This window comes from Brienomyrus brachyistius, chromosome 18, assembly GCF_023856365.1.
Source record: "Brienomyrus brachyistius isolate T26 chromosome 18, BBRACH_0.4, whole genome shotgun sequence".
NCBI classification, from domain to species: domain Eukaryota; kingdom Metazoa; phylum Chordata; class Actinopteri; order Osteoglossiformes; family Mormyridae; genus Brienomyrus; species Brienomyrus brachyistius.
This window is the reverse complement of record NC_064550.1, coordinates 13,088,387-13,108,850: the sequence shown is the minus strand read 5'-3', so window position 1 is coordinate 13,108,850 and position 20,464 is coordinate 13,088,387. Positions and strand designations below refer to the sequence as shown.

Here is a 20,464-nt window from a genome sequence, read left to right as displayed (position 1 = left end):
CGTTGTTTGTGTGATGACATAGCGGTTGTGGTTGCCGCGACGACGCCGCGCCCCCTTTGGCCCCGATCGGGAAGTGAATTTACGGAAAATAGAAAAGGGGAGCGAGAATGAGACAAGAGAGAGAGAGATCGGAGCCAGAGGGAGACTGACAGTGATCGCAGCTGCTTTGGATTCTTGTTAAAAAAATACCAGAATCTCGAGAACAGACAGATCAGGAAGGATGCTCATCAAAGAGTTGTAAGTAGCGAATCGACCGTTTTTACAAGATAATTAAATTTACGCAACCTATGCTGCCTTTACACCGCTGTACAGCAGGCGGCTGCTGTTCCTAGCGTTGCTTTCTTGGAACGTGGAAAAAATAGTCGGCTATCTATGGCCATGGCGACATAAACTTGACTTTGATGTTTAATACCATTGTCCTTTTGTTACGATGCATTATATTTTATCCATTCAATGATTTTCAGGACTAAAATGCGCAACCCACTGGCAGAGATACTGTTCATTTACCTACCTGCATGGCTCAAAATGTTAGTTTTTACATGACCATAAATAATATGGAGGAAGAAACCCGTTTTAAGCATGTCGTCCTCTATCTTCAATATTAAACATTTCACATTTCAGTGTGTGATGCCATGTACGCCGAAGTGTGAGACAGATTTAATCGCTGTATATGTAATATTATAGCACAGGGGTGAAGGTGAAATCTGAACGGGCGCTGTACGGAACGGAATGGAACGTTTTCACGTGAATCCGCGTCGCCGCCTTGCGCCCCGGTGGCCGGCAGTTACGTTACACGGAGGTGTCGCACGGCGCGGGGAGAAGTAGTCTAAATGACCGTGAACATCAGTGGGCGGATATAGACATATAGAAATGGGTAGCCACTAACATAGCAGCAGTGTGCCTGGAGTGTAGGTATTATGTTCAGTGTTAATATATTATGTTCATAATCATGTGGTCATTTTTGTAAACCGTCAACCAGCAAATGGACGGCCTATAATTTTAGGACACAGCTCGACGGACAGTTAACAGACTCATGATAAGATTTGAAGAAAACTTGCGTGCGCTCAGCTGCAGTTAGAAAGCCAGGGTTCCGGCCGAGGCCTCGTTAGAGGTTATTGGAGATGAACAAGGCCGGCGGACGATAAGCGTCGACCTCACGACGTCAACCGAGACATTGCCGGTCTTATGTAACTAGCGGCGGAGAAGGAGATCTCCGGGTGAGGCGAATTCAAGGGCATTTTCTTTGCCAGGTTATGTCCCTTCGCGCCGGTGACGATGGCAGGACGCGCGTGGACGCACGCGGGAGCGCTAGTCGAGCGTATGACTCAGACTATTAGCCGCTGATTTTTTTAAACAAATAGGGAACGTTCGATGGGGCTCGCGCACAGTGCGCGTGACTCTAGCGTAATACCACCGCGAGGATGATCATGGCCACGTCCGTACAGAGGGGCCCCTATTATCTTTCATCGTTATCCAGATTGCAGAGGGGGGAAAAGCCAAACCACTGTAATATTATTCGATTTGAGGACACGTCCGGTCGAACTGATATAAAAGCGCACAAGGTAGATTCTGTGATTTCTGCGAATAGCACAGCTGTAAAACAAGTGAATAGGGAAGCGTCGTTTAGTAACTCAACGAAGTATACAGTATATGTGGTGTAGTATAAATGTGGGTAAGAAATCTAAAGCGCCAATTTTATACGCCAGTACCAGAAGAGAAATATGTACTTTAGGGAGCGCTCGCTTACGAATGCGACATCTGGGTGAGGCGACGGCTAGAGAAATGGCCGAGCTACGGCCACAGGAGCCGGTTATAAAGTCATTGATATCGATAGAACTACATCTCATGTGTTTATTTAAATGTTATTGACGAGAATGTCATCCTTTACATCTTGTAATCGGTTGCTTTATATATTAGAATTCTATGGGTCTGTAGGCATAAAAACGCCAACCGCAGAAAGTGTCCTCCAAGACATGTCACTGCTAACTGACACGGTAGTAGTTCACAGTGTTCTGTAACACAACACCACCAAAGCAAGTCCAGGGTACTAAAATAATGTTTGTGTCTTTCATATTTATACTTTCGTGTACAGTTGGTGGGCACCAACAAAGTAAAATTTGCAAAACGCAAGATATATTGTACGTTTTTAGAACAGACAGAAAAATTTACTCAGAAAGACCCCTGTCTGTGTGTGATATCTGGAAATGCAGAGACAGGCTCAATTTAGTGCCACATTAATGCTTATGTCTAATTTATGTTATTATTTCTTTGATTTTGGCTTTGACTTTGGCTCCCTATAAAGATGGCTAAGTGTATTGTCAATGGTCTAGGGAACAGTTTGATATTGGGGGAGGGGGGGGTGGCGGGTGCTGATGTTCATACAAAAAGTCTATTTATTGGGGAGGATTAATGATTCCAAATTAAATATTGGGGAGTACATGTCCCCCTTTGTTCCTACGCTCTGTGTACAGTGTTTCCAGTGTTTGATAACTGCTTCCAAAATCAGGGTTGCATGTTCAGTCTATCACAGGGAATCGACACACTTCATTTGAGAACAGCTGAAGAACACATATTTGGAAGTTGGAAAGAAACCACAGTGACGGCCTCCAGAGAAACATACAAAGAGAGCATACAAATCCTGCACAGACTCACAACCGTGAGGTTTGAAGTACTGACTATGCTGCCGATCGTAACTGGACATCATCTAGATAATACAGGTTGCTGCATTTACGTAACACTGTCACCGTACTATCAGTCCTAGCGCTTAGGTCAGAGCCTGCTGTCCTGGAAGTTGTTTTCCCACAGAGAATAAATTATATGTGATACTGGGACATTGATGCTAATTTGGCCTCTTTAAAGACAGAGGCCTACGTTTTGTATGGGGCCTGCAATCGTGCTCCAGTTATTCTATAGCCCCCATACATTTTGGTTGTTTTATCAGTTATGATGTTTCAGAATCAGTTGGCCAGTCTTTCTTTTGACTGTGCCCATGCTTTTCTTGTGGCTTACTTTGACGTGTGCAGTCTTCACACAGGGAATAGTCTAGGTGAGTGTTATTAAACCACATACTGAGATGTGTCTTATGGAGATGTCAGCATTTTTTGTTTTCAAAATATAGTGTTATATATTAGGATGCCATACTGATATCTTCATGTCATTGTGATAACTGTGAATCCAGTAAAATGAGCTGCTGAATGTGACAGGTGTACAGATTTGTGAAAAGGATTCATTCTTTTCACCAGTGTGTTTGCACAAGCACTGTATCCTGCACTGCCCCAGGGATTTCAGAATAGTAAATAAACACTAACAGAAGTGGCTACCAGGCTGATAACAGAAGTGAAGATGATGGCTATTTTGTACATTATTAGTTGTTACATTTACGTGATACTACAACTAAAATGGCTTTTCGGATTTAAAAAAGGTTAGTACTTATAATTTATTAATAGAGTAGTTGGCTAATTAGGGGGATCAGTATAAATGCCACTAACATTTTGAATACATTAAGTGTGTTGTGTTAGGACCCAGGAAAAGTTCCCCTGTTGGTGTCTGAACTTGCACCCTTTTTTATCCCAAGTATAAATCCATTTACATGAATGACCAAAACTGTAATTAGAATTTAATTAACCTTGGAATTTGATGGGCAACTAACAGACTACCATTTTAATATAACAAATAGTCTTGGTTGTTATCTCCGTTAACACAGTAGAGGATGTCAGCCTTATTTGGTGTAGTGCAGCATTGTTTCACAAATGCCAGCAGTACTGTTCAGCATACTGTAAAGCTCTTCAAACCCAAATGGCAGTGCAGTGTCCTACTCTGGGTAGCCCAGCTGTCTACAGTGTCTTTTCGTGGATAGCCCAGCTCTGTGCTGCGTTTTCCTTTGGATAGTTCAGCACTTTGCAGCATCTAAATGTGAACATCCTAGTTCTGCATGCTGTCTTTCTGTATTCAGCCCAGCTCTGCGCAGTTCCACTGCTGGAAGTCCGGCCTTTTCAGTGACCCGAACTGACAGCTTATTGTGGTGTCACCTGGTCCTGGCGCCAGTCTGCATGCAGGGTGATGTCAGCTGCATTTGCATTGTAGCTAAAAGGAGGCTTTGGCATGTGAAGTTCACTGTATAGCATGTATATACGTGACAGGTATCTTTTGGTTAAAGAAATGTATTGGTGAGTAACCTTGTAAGATCCCAGGTGTGAGATTACTGGCAAACTCTCAAGATGTAAATATATAGGTAAGCCTAAGAAGTCTTTGGCTGCTCTATATTGGTAATAAAATTAATATTAAAAGCCTAGATGTGAAGGATTCCAGGTATCTGTAGTAAAGGACATGCACCAGCCTGTGAGGAGGCCATTTGGGACATCAGAGATGCACTTCAGAGAAAATAATATGCTTCCAGAGATAGTCAAGGTGACTCGTGCCATTGGTGGGGGTTTAAAGTTCTGCCCAGAGCCCCTGGCTGCCAAATACAGTGGTCTCCCATAATACCCCTAGTATAAATATACCACAAATACTTACATTCTGTACATTGTGGCAGGTTACAAAGCAGCAGACCGCCATATCATAGTATGAAGGTGCAGGACAGCAGGGACGCTGTAACAAAAAATTGAAACAAAATGCGGGTAGGGCCCCTTTAAGAAAATCTAAGGCTGTGACTGAGGAGAAGCTTTCTTGTTCTCTAACTGACAAGATGTTTAAGCCAACAAAGGCCAGCACAGCACAGCCCCAGGGCGGATGGTCAGCCGTCATGGCAACAAAGGTGAAGACGCAAACCACACCCATAACTTTGGCTCACCTTACCATATAATAGCAGAAGGCGTTCACTGCACTAATAAAATCTACTCATGTTTATTTAGGTATATCAGCACTGATCTGGTTTTATCTTAACTTCATATTATCACTTCCAAGTGCCCAGCAGGGCAATGGATTATGGTATCTAAGTTGTATTTGGGAGCATTTTGTAATTAAATAGTACCAGTATTGGTGAGACTGTAGGGGAGACACATGACATAGGACCATCTTAATCATGTCAGTTTGTTAGCCAGCCTGCTCATTGAAATTGTCAAATTTTGGAGTCAAGGAGAACACTCTAAAAACAAGAGGGAATTAAAAATGCACAAGTCCCTATGAATTAGTCATCAATTGGGTGATAATAGAATCAGATGTAATGTTATATCTGTAGAATCAGCCTTGGGAGCAGGGGATGTTGGGCTTGTATATGACATGGGGATCTTTGGATTTGGATTCTCGCCTTCTCATTGTACCATTTCCATGGCTACATCTGCCAAGCTTTGTGGTTTGGGTATAGCTCCTTACCACTGGCCTGCCCCTCAATTCCAAAATTTCAGTTCAGATTCTGTGTCTCAGATCTAATCAAAATTTTTAATTCACACTTGGTTCATGTTGAATTATTCTAAACGTCAATTCACTTGAAATTAATTGTCAAATTACATGCATTTCAGTCCTTTAGCTTAGGTTAATTCTATATCAGATCACATTCAATTCAATCTCTTTTGCTTCCTTTTCATCACAAGTCTTGTTCTGCATTTTACTTAATTTCCCCTCCCCCATGTCCTTCTCTCACCACTGCCCTATCTTTTCCTGTCTTTATTTCTCTATCTGTCTCTGTCCTGCTCTCCATAAACCTACAGCCCCGTGGGCCTGAACTCGGCTCCTTCCTGACGCGGCACGCTGGTCGTCTCCCGTTACACACAAAACCATACTGATGAAATATTCAGGCACATGAGAATGGGACCGCACAGAGATTAATTACCCTGCACACACAAGCTTCAGAAAAAACAGAGGCCATTCACATTGGCTCTCGATGCAAAGTATGTACCATTCGGAGAGGCGTCTGGATGAGTTCATACCTCGTGACAGCACTCAGCAGAGCAAGAGGAAGGACACTGACAGAGCTGTCATATTGAGTAACGCTCAGGGTGTGGGATTGTATTCAGAAGGTTGTTGGTTTGAAACCCAAGAGAGACCATGTGCTTATAAGATATTTGTAACTGCTCAGTGAAACCTGTCTTGGGTAGATGAGGCTCTCTGGGTATATATACAGAGTATCTGCTTTGGAAAATAACTGTCAAGTAGTAAACTCATTGTGCTTAAGAAGCACACATTGAGTATGAAGAACATGAGGACAGAGGGGTAGCGAGACAACTTTTTCCTCCTCTCAAAGAGAGAAGGCCCAGAAACTGCGATTGCTGTCCTGAAGCCGCATGTCCTCTTATATCAACCATGCATACTGTACAAAGCAACTGTCAGTCACTATGATAGGGTTTAACTAATGTCTGTATCACATAAGTTAATTATGTTGTCAGTGTGTGTATGGTGGCTACCCTTACTGTGTAGATGTGGTTGTCGGTATTTCTTTGTAGATTGAGCATTTATATACCCTCTGGTAATGTTAAGGTGTGTGAGTCAGGCAGCTGTCCGTGGTTCTTAACATCCAGCGTCCATGGGTGGTTCTGAAGGGACAGCGGCCAACTTTACATGTGCTCCTCCCACTCTGCTACACTGGGGGAGTGGCCAGAGGGTACCACGTTGGAAAATGCTCAGTCATTCCCTCGTGAGTCAGTTACCAAGCACACAGCTGTAGTAAGAGTTTATAAATGAGAACCTGTGGACCTTTTATTCAAAAAAGGTTCAGGCCATTTTACAATTGTGATTTATTTAGCAGATGCTTTTACCCAAAGTGACGTACAATTGAAAGCCGGGCCAAGCAGTCCCTGGAACTTTTAGGGGTTCAAGGCCTTGCTTCAAGGCCTGAAATTGTTTTGCTCAGTCTAGGATATGAACCAGTGTCCTTCTGATCACAGGCACAGCAGTCTAACGCACCGAAACACACACCAATACCAGTTTTAAAAAGCATTGCTATTATACAAACTTGTAATGGTAGTCTTGTCCTATGCATAGGCAAACCATGTCAACTAATAATTGTTATTGATGGTGATTATGATGGTGCTGTTACTGTACTGCATTGCAGTCATACTGTGGCTGATAGTAGTGGTGGTGGATGTGACAACAGCCATTTATTATGTTATACATGTTGATGGTAGTGATGATGACTGTTATGTGTTTATGGTGGTGATCTTGGTAGTGATGATGATGGTGGTGGTGATATAATGAGCTACCCTATCTTTTTTCCCTTCTAGTCGAGTGGTGCTGCCCATTTCTGTGGAGGAGGTAAGTGCTATGGTGTGTGCGTGTGTGTGTGTGTGCGTGTGTGTGTGTGGTTGAATACTTGGTATTCAATTCATTGCCAAATTTAGCTCTTTATTGTCATATACGTCATCTACATTTTTTTTTCCAGTTTATACAACTTAAGTATAGCTGTGATATGGCGTTTTTTGGTATTCTGGCCCTCCCAGTAAAGGGTTAAAGTTTTGTTTGATTTATTTGGACAGTTGAGGGCTCTAGTATGTAATTATAGTTACTTCCCATTACTTCCCATACAGGCACTTGATTACATTGGCAATACTGATAACTACAATAATAATAATTATTATTATTATTAGCCATATACATGATGCTGTATTGAATAGATGAAAAGGTCACATCTCTCCATTAGCTCACTCATTTCCAATAACTTGTTATTCATTTAGGGTTACAGTGATCGTCAGTGTGAGTCCTAGAAAGCGGAGGCAGATTCACACTCAGAAGTGCACTTCGGAGCAAACACACAAGAGCGTAGGGATAAAGCGTAAACTCTGCACATTCTATCCATATATACCGGTATCGTCCTGTGTGGCTTAAAGGAGCAGGGCTCTCAGTTAAGTTCAGCTCCTTGAAGGCTGTTTCCTTTATATCCGTTTCTGGGTGTGGGTTGGGGAGTGAACAGGCAGCTTGTGTGCAGTGAGTATTATAGTCATAGTTATTGTTATAACTCTTCATATCCTAACATTATTTCGGCTCCGCCAAAGAATATGTACCTGTCTGAACTGGAAAAAAAAAACTATCCTGTATAATTATCACAAAGATCGCAGACAGAGATCTTGGGTAATTACAGTTTGAGCTTCTTCATTAACAGAGACACATTTGGGTACGACGCTCCCAGAACCAAGCTATTTCATTGATCTTATAATACACGTTCCCTGTTTGTAAGTTTGTAGTAAGCTTATGTCAGAGTGGCTTTATTCTGAGTGTTTATCCGTAAACCCCAAAGGGGCTTGGAAGGCAGGAGGCTGCCCTATAGCCTCTCCCTGCAGCTTGTCCCTGTTGTTGTCCAAGGTACTGAAAAGCCCATTCCAGTCCCCGCGCCTGATCCTCCTCTGGGGATGTAACACCGTTTTGTGTACATAACCCATCCCCGCAATCACTGCTGGTGGTTTATATACGGTGTTTATAAACATATACGGATTAGGTGTCGATATCTTTGTGGGGACTCTCCATTCATTTCTATGAGAAATACCCTAATCCCAAAAATGACAACCTTAACCCCGGCCCAGCCCTAACCTTAACCATAAGTAGCCAAACAAAATACAAGGCTTTTGACAATTTTAGTTTTTTGATTGCAGTCACGGATTTTTATAAAACTGAGTTTCCCCTTGTGGGGACCGAAAAAAATGCTCCCCACAATGTTAAAATAGTAGGTTTTTTTTATCACATTATGGGGATATTTGGTCGTCAAGAAGCTTCTCACTCTCCACTGGTTTTGTGGTTTAAGTGACAGGGGACATGATTCTGCACATGACCCCAGGGAGCGCTGTGTTGTACAGGCAATACGCCGGACTGCCATGTGTCACCCAAAGCACTTCCCTTTGCTCCCCGACATCCCTTCCTGTTCCTCACTCACTGCATGCTTCCTATTCGTCACAGTCTCTCTCTCTCCTTCCCTCCCTCCCTCGGCCTCTCTCTCTCTGTTATTGGATCTGTGATGTTGCCAACAGCTGCACTATAAATAAAGTGGAGGCTTCCTGCTTTGGTCTAACCCCCACTCTCTCTCCCCCCCCCCCCTTATGGATGTAGCTCTAAAACACAGACAGCTAAAAATACTGCACTCTGCATCACTGTGCTTGCGTCCACCCTGACTGCAGTCACACACACACACACACACAACTGCTGACTGCAGTCACACGCACACACAGGACAAGCTTAGCTGCAGTCCCAACACATGCACAGACATGTAGTAATGACAAATGACACAACATCTGTAATGTCAACCTCTGTTACACATGAAGGGGAAAGAGTGAGAGAGAAGGAGCGGTGAACGGGATGTCCTCTAGTGCTGTAGAAGAGAGGCGATTAAGAAGAACTTCAGGTTTTAATATGCACTTACAATACTGGCCTGGGAATGGTCTGAATGAATATCAAAGACACTAATCTCAGAGCAGTGCATTGTGGGACCTGCTGCTGGTGATTGTTGGAACTCCAAACCCACCGTAATGTACAAAGCACCAGCACTGGCTATGTGGCAGCCTAGTGTTCGGAGTGGAACTTAAGCATAGTCACTTAAGCGTATAGGTGTGGTTGGAAGCGCCAGAGAGCCACCTACTTTTGTGGCCCGTTTACACATTGCACAGCCACCATCAAGGTCAATAAAGGCGTGGGAGTCTTTGGCTGTATCTACACGTCTGATTACTGGTTGTACCTTTGGCTTCCACTGTGCTTTATGTTAGGAGCTATATCTGTCAAGAAGGGGTCAGTGTAGCGAACAAGTGATAAGCAGAGATATTACTCTTATTATTCATAGTCCCGGTCAAGCTCCAAACTCATTTACACATGGGAATTAATTACAATACATAACTTTCAATGAATTGATACCGGAAATTCAGTTTACACTGTATTTAATACAATCTAAGTTGAATTTTTATGAAAGAGAGAAAATTATATTATGTTATTCTGTCCTGTAGCTCTTCTAGCATCATTCCGTTTTCTCCTTTCTGTCTCTTTGTCATCTTCCCCAAACTTCCTGTTACGTTCCGTGTGAGTGTATTGGGAGCAGCACCGCGTGAACGTGTCTGTGTAATTGTGTCCACCAGTGACAGTCTGCATGGTCCGGTCTGCAACACGGTCATTGTGACTCCTGCTCACCCTGGTTTTCTGCCAGTTTGTTTATGTGTTTATTGTTATTAATAATAAACATTATTATTGTTTGTAGTCCTTTGGTCATTTTCCTTCCCTACCTCCTGCTTCTCTAGTTACATCGAGTTTAGATCCAGCGTCTTCATAGCCCGCGTAGAGCTTGGATGTGAACTAGAAACAGCACACTATAGTTTTTCTGGTTCATGTCGACTAGAATTCTTGCTGTGGGCTGTAACCGTGCGCCGACCCCCCCAGGACTAGAGATGGAGCGTTTCTGAGAGAATGTGCACCTCTTCCTGCCTCCCCCCTCTGCCAGTACCAAGTGGGCCAGCTGTACTCTGTGGCGGAGGCCAGTAAGAACGAGACGGGTGGTGGCGAGGGGGTGGAGGTGCTGAAGAACGAGCCGTACGAGAAGGACGGGGAGAAAGGCCAGTACACACACAAGATCTACCACCTGCAGAGGTGAGGCCCATGGGGGGCAACACGCATATGCATACTGACTCGTTACCAGCAGCAGCTTTTCAAGAGCATTCAAATATTGTTCTACAGATCCACCCGAAACCCCTGATTGAACCCTATCAATTGGTACTGCCCATCTAAAAATAACTTCAAATAACTCTAAATTCACCGCAGCGTTAAATTATTCATCAATTAAAATTTAGACCCTTTACAGTATCCATTTACACTAGATGGATGGGGTTAATTGTCACTAGGGATGTTTAATCTACGTAATGTTGCTGTCAGGCAGGTGGTATCTGACTTGAGAGATATCTTCCTGCTATGCTTTGGCGCTGCAGCTTACGTTTTGTTGGAGATAGGCGGCCTGTGGTCCTTGACAGAATGGCCGGCCTGTTCTCAATCCTCACTCTCCCCATTCCTCATAATTTTTAAGTGGAAACTTGGTTGATGCATGAGACACGCCACTAGGACATATACAATTCTGCTCCACACCAACCGGTTTAATTCCCTTTCTGAAGGTATAACGAGGTTTCCACATGGCTGCAGATATTTCACACAGTTAGCCATGCAGCCTCCAAGCTGCCCAAATCTGCATCCGACGAAGAGTGTACATTAAACCACTGCCGAATTTGATTTAGCACCGGATCTTCTATGGCAGTTTGCCTAATCCATGTCTATCGTTTCAGAAGCCACAAATGAACACTGCTAGGCCATTCATATCAGAACAAAGAAATCCTTTTCTACACAAAGGGTGTTGGGGGGTTGGATTAAACTTCCTAGTGGCATAGTGGAGATGTTATGCTTTAAAGGGTAATTATGCTTTGAAGTTATAAGATGAAATTTGTAATAGCAACTCTACTAATCTTAACTCCACCTATTCATGATTGTATACTCGACAGCCATTCTTTCCTTATCTCTCATGTCCACGTCTCCGCCAGCATTGGCTGTCTCTCTCTCTGTCTGTCTGCTGTGACCTCACGCTGACATCCTCTCCCTCTTTCTCTCTCTCGCGCTCTCTCTCTCTTTCAGCAAAGTGCCGTCGTTTGTGCGAATGTTGGCGCCATCATCTGCCCTCAACATTCACGAGAAGGCTTGGAACGCGTACCCGTACTGCCGGACCGGTGAGGGCACGCACAAACAGACGTCCACACGAATGCAAACACAAGAAAGAAAGAAATAGGCGTATTTGGTTGGGCCTTATTTTAACTCCCAGTTTAACATAATTTAGAATCCCAATCACACACAAAGCAAATAAAGTTCGCTTTTTTGTGGAGCCATCTGCACAATGTCAAAATGTGTTTTTTTTTTTCAGATTTTTCAGTTGTCTATGTGGACGTTTCTTAAAACATAAATACACAGTGCTTCCAGAAAGTCTTGAGATGCTTGCTTCATTCTGTAAAAATGTTGCAAATTTAATGGTTTCATAACAAAAGTCCATTGAGAAGCAATGTTTAACATCTCTGCACATATCTTCCACACAGTCATTTTCTTTTTATTAAGTGTCACAATATTTTTGACTGACTTATTCAGTTCTGTTCTTGCCATTTTGCTATTAATTGCAGTTGCATTCATTGGCTCCCAAAGTGATGCTAAACACAAATGTCTGTGTTTTACGTTATTGCAAAGGTGTTAATAATTAAAAAGCACCCAGTGAGGCTACTTATCAATTAACAGAACCCATTGATTTGGGTTTCAATTTATCGCTACTTGAAATTAATATTTTACTTAAAACTATTGATTGCCTAATGTGATATTTTTTGTAAAACAAATAATAAAGTAATGACTTTTGTTATGAATCCAATAAATTTACAACATTTTTTACTGAATTAAGCAAGTGTCCAAGACTTTCTGTGAGCACATATCTATGGGTGCTGGTTTCAGCTCAGGGAGGCGAGATTGTGGTTGGACAGGGGATTGCCAATAATGGAGAAGTTAGCCTGATGAACGCCTGAGACAATGAACACAAAGTCAAGACAGTGTAAGGGATTAGTGAGACGAATGGGGAGGCAGCACTGGCTCCGTCACTCAATCCAATACCCCCCCCCCCCCACCTCTCTGATCAGCAGAGTCTGCTGTAACAGGAACTGAATAATTTAAAGCCTGACTGCAGAGACCGAAGGTGTGGAGTTACATTGCATAATATGAATGTTCACCACACTGACCCCAACCTGCAGCAAGGTAGACAGACAGACTGGACACACAAAAACAGACGAACTCAGGATAATGGGATTGAAGCTGCCAAATCTTAATTTCAGGTTGATAAAATTGTGATTTTTTTTTCCCAATGTAACATAATGAATAGTCACCATTTGTGGAATGTGGTAGGTGCAGGGGTTCTGGGAATGAGATGCCGTTGTGAATGAGTCTTGTTTTGGCGGAGCCTGTGTTTCACTAGTAAACAGTGTGTTTCTGCCTCTCTCCTCTGCTCTGTGCTTCTTCAAAATTCCTCGCTGATGAAGTGATCACTGTGAGTAGCCCTCCGCCCTTGCTGTGTCTGCTGGTAGTCCCGGCTGTTGCAGATATGCACGCGCACACGATATAAGACAGACACACATTTGAGGGAAATCAGGAGCGAGGAGCCACACTCATCCGTATCCCATATGAATGAGAGACTGACACTATTACACGCATGCGTTTACATGACAGCGCACTGTATGTGTGAAAGCATGCACTGAATTTCCATGAATGTCTGTGTAACCATCAATATTTGTAAAATGAAATCATTAATAATTAATCATTCATGCCAGTACATGATTCTTTTGTATTTATCTTTGCTCACCGCTCTAAAAATGTGCTAGCAAACACACTGCGAGAGTGTCCTGTGTGAGATTAATCAGTGGGTGCAACATCCCTGCGTGAATGCGGATACCGTTTCATTCTGCAAATCATTTTCTTCTGTGCCCTGACGTCTCCCATCCCTGGGCTGCCCACAGAACGAATACATGAAAGACAACTTCCTGATTAAGATCGAGACGTGGCACAAGCCCGACATGGGACAGCAGGAGAACGTGAGTGAGGCCCATGGGGAGAGGGCTGTGAGGGAGGTGGTATGTAAGGGCGTACAGCACAGGGGCGCCATAAGGGGAAGTCAAGAGGATTCCAAGGGCCCCTAAATGACAGGGGCCCTAGAAATCTGCAACATAATTGGATTGGTCTGGGATGAGGGCCCAGTATGATATGGGGGCCTAAAACCTCTTGTGGCACCCCTGATACAATTCACTGTTTGCACCAGGTGTGTCTCCCCAACTCATGTACTTTCATTGTTGATACAGTTTTTGGTAATGCTTTCCATTAACTGCACCCTCATAATGTCTTTATAATTCATTCATAGAACATTCATAAGCAGCATGTAAGTATACAAGAGCATGCTAACATACTTCAACAGCTGTAGTATACATTATATGATAATAAACATTATAATCATTATGTTTACATATGTTAGGATGTTATGGTATACTTACACGTTTTTATGAATGCTCTTTGAATGCATTATTAATGCATTATTAAGGTGCAGTTAATGTAAAGCGTTATCCAATTTTTAAATAAAAATTATATAAAATAATTGTATTTGTTTAGTGGCATCCAAAGGAGTGCATCCATTTATCTTGTGGGATTTTTTTTTTATTTGCTAATTAGGTAGTTGGCTGGATATTGATGGATGAATGGATGATAAATGTTTCGTAGAGGAGTTTCCAGGTAAGGACCTTGTTCAAGGGCACAACAACAGAACCTCCATCTACGATGAGAACTGCAGTGTGCTTTTGGGTAACAGGGCCAGATGCCTAATCAGTGTGCCCACATGTTCCATCTCTGTTCAGTGCCAGGTCATTGGTGGGAAAGCTGAAGATTATTTCCCTTCTCATTGTGCTACTGTTTATATCCACTGGTTCCTGCCAATCTATTTTTCAAATGCAGGAAAAGGAGGCAAAATAAGGCCTTGCTTGTGATTCAATGAATTTCTCACTTTGCTTCCCTATTCTGGAAACACACTCTGTACATTTACAGGTACATTTCTTTGTATTCCGCATTATGTTTTCATTATATCGAGCATTACGCAGTCACTTCTGCTCTCCATGCCAAAAGATGCCATTTTCACCTTCCCCATATGCGAATTTTTGTTCTCAGAATCTGGAAGATTTTCCAATAGATCGGTTTCTCATTTGATGAAGTGAGAAATTCTGTCGGCGTGAAGAGAGCTTTGTGATCATGTGGGTGTGAAAAACAGTGTTGTTACCCTGTCAGGTTCATGGCCTGGACCCAGACACCTGGAAAAAAGTAGATGTGGTTTACATCGACATTGCAGACAGGAGCCAGGTAGAGCCAAAGGTGAGACCGCAACACATGAATTAACACATGAATTAACACTTGAATTAACACATGCGTAAGCGTAACAGAAACACTCCTAATCATCTCTTCAAACACTTTTTAATAAAAGTTACTGGTTTCCAAGCTTTCTTGTACTTTCCTCATTCCTTCATTTCATTGTTCACTTACTCACTTTCTGTTTTTCCCATATATATTTATTTCTCCCTGCATGCCTCTGACCATTTCACTTAAATTCCCTTTTCATCTCTTCCAACCCCTTTGACAATTCTCCATCACCTTTCTTCCCTTTTACTTCACAGGACTACAAGCCAGAGGAAGACCCCTCCCAGTTCAAGTCCATAAAGACTGGCCGAGGACCCCTTGGGCCTGACTGGAAGGTTGCCTACCAGGCTGTCCTGTTTATTGCCTGCTTATACTTAAAACATTATTTATATCATTTAATTACTAGAGGTTAGAGGTCTTTATGCTGAGTCCATTAATACAGTAGATTTTCGTTGCTTCTAAAATTGAGTTTTAATACTCCTGTATCATTGTTCCTCACATGTTTTGCATCTAGAAAGAGCTTCCCAAGAAATCAGACTGCCCACATATGTGTGCCTACAAGTTGGTTACTGTAAAATTTAAGTGGTGGGGCTTGCAGAACAAGGTTGAGAACTTTATCCAGAAGGTAAGAATGGCCGCCTTCGGCACGAGCCTGTGCGTGTTTGTGAGGGGTCTGGTCTAGCAGCTCTCCTTAAAGATGTACTGCTAACAATCCTGCATGCATTCTTAGAGGGAAACGTCTGTGAATGGCACAGACTAGTGCATTTGGCTACAGTCATGCGCCCCATAACGACTGTCGTCCTATAAGATTACAGTGGAGCTTAAAAAATCCAATTCACAGTGCATTTCTCACGTGTCTGTGGTGATGCTGGTGTAAACAAATCTACGGCGCTGCCAGCTGTATAAAAGTATAGCACGTAAAATTATGTACAATACATAATACTTGATAATGATAATAAACAACTGTTACTGGTTTATGTATTTACTGTAATGTACTTTTATCGACATTTTAGAGTGTACTTGTGTTATTTATAAAAAAGTTTACTGTAGCCTAGATGTATAGTATGCTATACCATTTAAGTTTGTGTAAGTACGCTCTATGATGTTTGCACGAGGACAAAAATCATCAAACGATTTTCTCAGAGCGTATCCCCATCGTTAAGCGACATGCCTGTATAAACAGACACGACCTCTAGTGGTGTGGTGGTGGCATTGCTTTTCAAAGCTATTTCAGTGTTTTTTAAGGTCATTCCAATGTAATAAATATAGGTCGTAAAATGTAGAAGTTTGTGTTCTTTTACAATGATCTCTGTTTGACCCCGTTTTTTCAGCAAGAGAAGCGCTTGTTCACCAATTTCCACCGGCAGCTTTTTTGTTGGATTGACAAGTGGATTGAGCTGACGATGGAGGACATCCGGCGCATGGAGGAGGAGACCAGGAGGGAGCTCGATGAGGTGTGCACATGCGCTCGGAGCCCCCGCGGGGCGCTCCTCCCCGTCTCTGAGCGACTGACGCTGCTGTCTTTGCTCTGCTGTGGGTGATTGATGCTGCTGCTCACAGATGCGGGTGAAGGACCCAGTGAAGGGGATGGTGGCCTTGGAAGACTGAGGCCACGTGCATGGTGTCTGCAGCTGCTTGTTCTGGTACAGGTGAGAGCGCTTTGTCAAAGCTTGGATGTCTGCTTGGAGGTGGGAATGAGGGCATTTGTGGAAATTTTGGAATATATATATATATCTTATCTCTGTATGCATGAATTTAAACAGGTATTGTTATATACAACTCTGGAAAAAATAGGGGCACACAGCGAAATTTTCAGTTTTGCTCATTCTCTATTTATAGGTGCGTGTAAAATATACAGTTTTTTTTGCAAACTCCTGCCTGGCTCTTCCCTGTTTCTCATTAATGAATAGCTTCTCCTGTGCTTTATGGGTCTTCAGTCCTGCTTCTAGGAGCCTGTTTTGAACTGTCCTAGCAGTGCACTTCACACCTGCACTTAATGTTTCCCTTTCTTCATGAAGGTCATTTTAGGTCATCCTCTGATTTATGAGGCACTGCCAGCTAAATTGACAGTCATCTCTGGCGTTAGAAAGTTGCTTCTGCCCTCTACCTAACTGATTTTTGGTTACTGCCAGTGTCTCCTGCTTCTCCATGTTCTTGTGTTCTGCTGTCTGAGAAGCTTTGGGCCTGGAAGCAGCCTGCCGCTCAGTGTAGCCTCCTGCCAGCAGAACCAGGATTAAACCAGGATTTAGAAATGCAGAATTAAAATTTTTCTAATTTTTTTCCAGAGCTGTATATAAAACTTGAGGCATTCATTCATTTTTATTCTTTCTTGCTGTCTTTATCAGATCTGTGACCCAAACACCAGCGGCTCCGCCTACTCCAGTTTCATTGGCACAACTTATCTGTGAACTTGGTCCAGTCCACTAACCCCCTCTTTTGTCTCCTGCTTGGTATAGCTCGTTCTGAGCTGTGTCTGCCAGTAAAGGAGACTCGCCCTAGGCATTTGTAAAATGAGCGTGAAATTACTGCTAACCAAACAGAACCAGGTAGAGGACCACTAACTACTGGTGGTTATGACTTGTGCTGTGTGTAACCAGCACTAGTTCCAGAACTGGAAGCAGAACAAGTCGTTCAATACAGAAAACTGAGACAATAAAATTAGGCTATTTTTCTTTAAAGTAATACTAATATACATAGTATTACAGATCTATATAAAATATAAATTATTCAAAGAAATGTGAAAGAGTTTTTAATGACTTATCGGTACTGTACTTTCCTCCTCTGCGTGTTTAGGACCAAGCCGAACATTACTAATGTTTATTTCTGATTGTCTGGTGGTGTTTATTCAGTAATTTTCAGTTTTCACTGGTGATACTCATAGTTTGCCTCCCCTCCCCCCCCCCACCCCATAATCCTGTTTGACTTCTTGTGGAATCTCAAGTTTGTAAGTTGTTTTGGTTTTTCCTGTCAGAAAAATACTCCCGTGTTTGTCCGAGTGTCCCTGCCCTCCTCCTCATTCGCTATCCCTCTCTTTGCTCTTCGGAAAGGATTATCTTTGGTCCAGTGAATGAGGCTGGTAACCAGTGATCTTGTGACAAGTGCAACCGCTGTGGATGGGAACAGAAAGACTCTGTGTGTCCTGTAGGTCACACCGACAGGAGCTAATGGTATACTACAAGGCTCCAGTAACCATACTGAAACTATACCAACCACTACTGTTTGCCGTGTTTCATTGACCTGTGCTGTATTACTTGCTACAGGGTTTCAAGTATCTCAGTATTAACGAAATACTTATTTTTAGATTTTTTTTCTCGTTTGGATGTACTGCTGACTGGATTTGTATGTGTAGATGTACACTTTAGAGTATGTATTTGGTCCTCTTTTCAAAAACCGCTGCAGTTAGACAGATTGCCTTGAAAATTTCCATCCATCCATTTATGCAACCTGACTGGTGGTGAACCGTAAACATCCCAGGAAGCTTAGGGCGACTTAGGGTTCATCCTGAACAAGATGCCAGTCCATGACAGGGCACGCATGCATACGCAAGGGCAACTGAGAGTCTCCAGTAAATATGCATTGCATGTCTGAGGAGTATGGCTGGAAAACCAAGGCTAACACAGGGGGGGGGAACATGCAAAATCTGAACAAACAGAGCTGGGGCCAGACTGGAAGCCACAATGCTGACGGTGTGAGGGAACAACGCTTACTGCTAAGCTGCTGTGCACCCATTGCTTTGTTCATCATCCACCGCTATGTTCGCACTTCATTTACACGCCCCTCTCATTTCCATAGCAAGGGCAGTAATATTACTGCAGCTTGTTCGTCTTTCTTAAAAGAATCTATCAATTGTGTCACTCTAGTCTGTCGAGCCCATGTGCTGAAAAGCACCGAACCAAAAGGCCTTTTGTTCATCACTGACAACGCGTGTCCCATCTAAGACTCACACCAGAGAGACATCAAAGTTTTGCCATTCGAGACAACCTGCCATAGGGTCCGTCCTCAACTGTGTATTTGGAGCGCTATCTTACCTTTTAAACAGGTGCATTTCCAGAATGATAATATAGAAGTGATGTACATTACCTGGTTATAGTTCCTCTCCAGTCTGGAGCTCCTTAGTTATGCCTAGTTTATTGGGCTGCAACTGTCTACCTTTGTTCCTGCTGCCTGGGTTTTTAAGGAAATCGAGGATTTCCAGCCGACAGGCAGTTAATATGGATCTGCAACAGGACGATATGAATACGCAATAATCCATAGTGCAACCCCTTTACCCTTTGAGTCAACTGACGTCTACAGGATTAGATAGCTGCACGGTTATGTTTTTACAGGAGAATCAGGAGCAGGAGCTTTAGCATAGATAGGAAGCAGAATCTTTAGTGTCCCTACATGCAAGGAAGTAGAAGCCTTTCTCCAAACATCAGCAATAAGTCATACTCTCCTATAGATCGAAGTGTCCGAAAGTTCAGCGACCGAGCCTCTCCCATGTCATCATGTCCTCACACACGAACTTACCATTTACATTTGCTGTTTGAGTGGGTGTGTTTCCTGTCGACCACATGTTATCGGTGGATGATGGGATGGCTGCAGTCTGGGTTTTCTTCCTCCGCCTTCAGCCCAGTTCTGTAAAAATCTATTAGCAATACTGCACTGCGTTGTCACTAGTTTACCCTGTCCCTCTCGCGTCTTACACTGTTATAAAGAGTAGAAAATCTATTTCTGTAACGTATGGATTCTTTATTAAAATCTTATAATGGAGAAGTATATACTGAACTGTACATAGTATATAAATATCTGTAGATGAACACATATATAGGTGATAGCATCCTGCCAAAATAACAGCAAACCTGAGTCCTCCCCTTCATTGCAGCAGTGACCACACTGAGAGAATTCACTCAGATCCTCCGATGTGATCGCGGCTCCCCAGCGGTCTTGCTCTCACCTGAAGTGATCTCCGCCAGTGGAATTTTGGCAGGACAGTCTATAAATATATTTTTGTTCTGAACGTTGTATCAATGTCATCAAGTCTCGGAACCATTCAGACCCATTCGCACAAAGGCAGCTTTTATGAAAGCCCGTGACGCCCTGTCCCAAAGTGAACTTCCCTGATCAATAAACCAGAAGCAGGAGGCAGATCCGAGAAGCTCAAACGGAGAGCTTCACTTTCTGCCTGCCCAACTTCATCGGAGAAGATAACCCCTTTCCATGACGATCTGTGTAGCAGGGCACACTTGTACAAAAAAATTAAATAACAGATGAATGGTTCAGAAGATTATTCCATAGATTGTGTTGTTAGACTCTTCGCTCTGTAGGTAGGATGACCAATTCAAGATTTCAAAATTTCAAACTGTATTTTTTAATTTTGTTTTCTTGTCATTTTTTCCTTTTTTTTTATTTTACTGTGAATTTGTGCCTTTTGTCATTCTATCTTCCAATAAAAGTATATTGGAGACATGAAAATAAATAAATCCAAATGAGTCAATTGTACTTTGTCTTAAGTTTGCAAAGTGGTGCAGAATTTCTTACATTTCCGTATAAAATTCTGTGGAGGTTTCAGAATATACATCACATTGTCTTTTAGAAGTTTGACATTTCGATTTCTGAGAAGACAAATTAC

General features: G+C 42.7%; 1 protein-coding gene across 1 annotated transcript; it reads left to right on the top strand.

Annotated features, from left to right (window-relative positions):
* Positions 1-59: 59 nt before the first annotated feature.
* Positions 60-20,324, top strand: pitpnab (phosphatidylinositol transfer protein, alpha b). The gene is made up of 12 exons (XM_048984288.1): positions 60-237; positions 7,158-7,188; positions 10,343-10,488; positions 11,515-11,606; positions 12,945-12,952; positions 13,419-13,493; positions 14,728-14,811; positions 15,111-15,188; positions 15,368-15,478; positions 16,185-16,307; positions 16,414-16,502; positions 17,199-20,324. The coding sequence occupies exons 1-11, from the start codon at positions 221-223 to the stop codon at positions 16,459-16,461; spliced, it is 813 nt and encodes a 270-aa protein (XP_048840245.1). The 5' UTR covers positions 60-220; the 3' UTR covers positions 16,462-16,502; positions 17,199-20,324.
* Positions 20,325-20,464: the final 140 nt, after the last annotated feature.

Bases quoted from the DNA above. Each gene is read 5' to 3' on its own strand.
- pitpnab (XM_048984288.1), top strand. The intron at 10,489-11,514 runs GTGAGGCCCATG...TCTCTCTTTCAG, and splicing joins AAGATCTACCACCTGCAGAG to CAAAGTGCCGTCGTTTGTGC. The intron at 15,479-16,184 runs GTAAGAATGGCC...CCGTTTTTTCAG, and splicing joins TTGAGAACTTTATCCAGAAG to CAAGAGAAGCGCTTGTTCAC.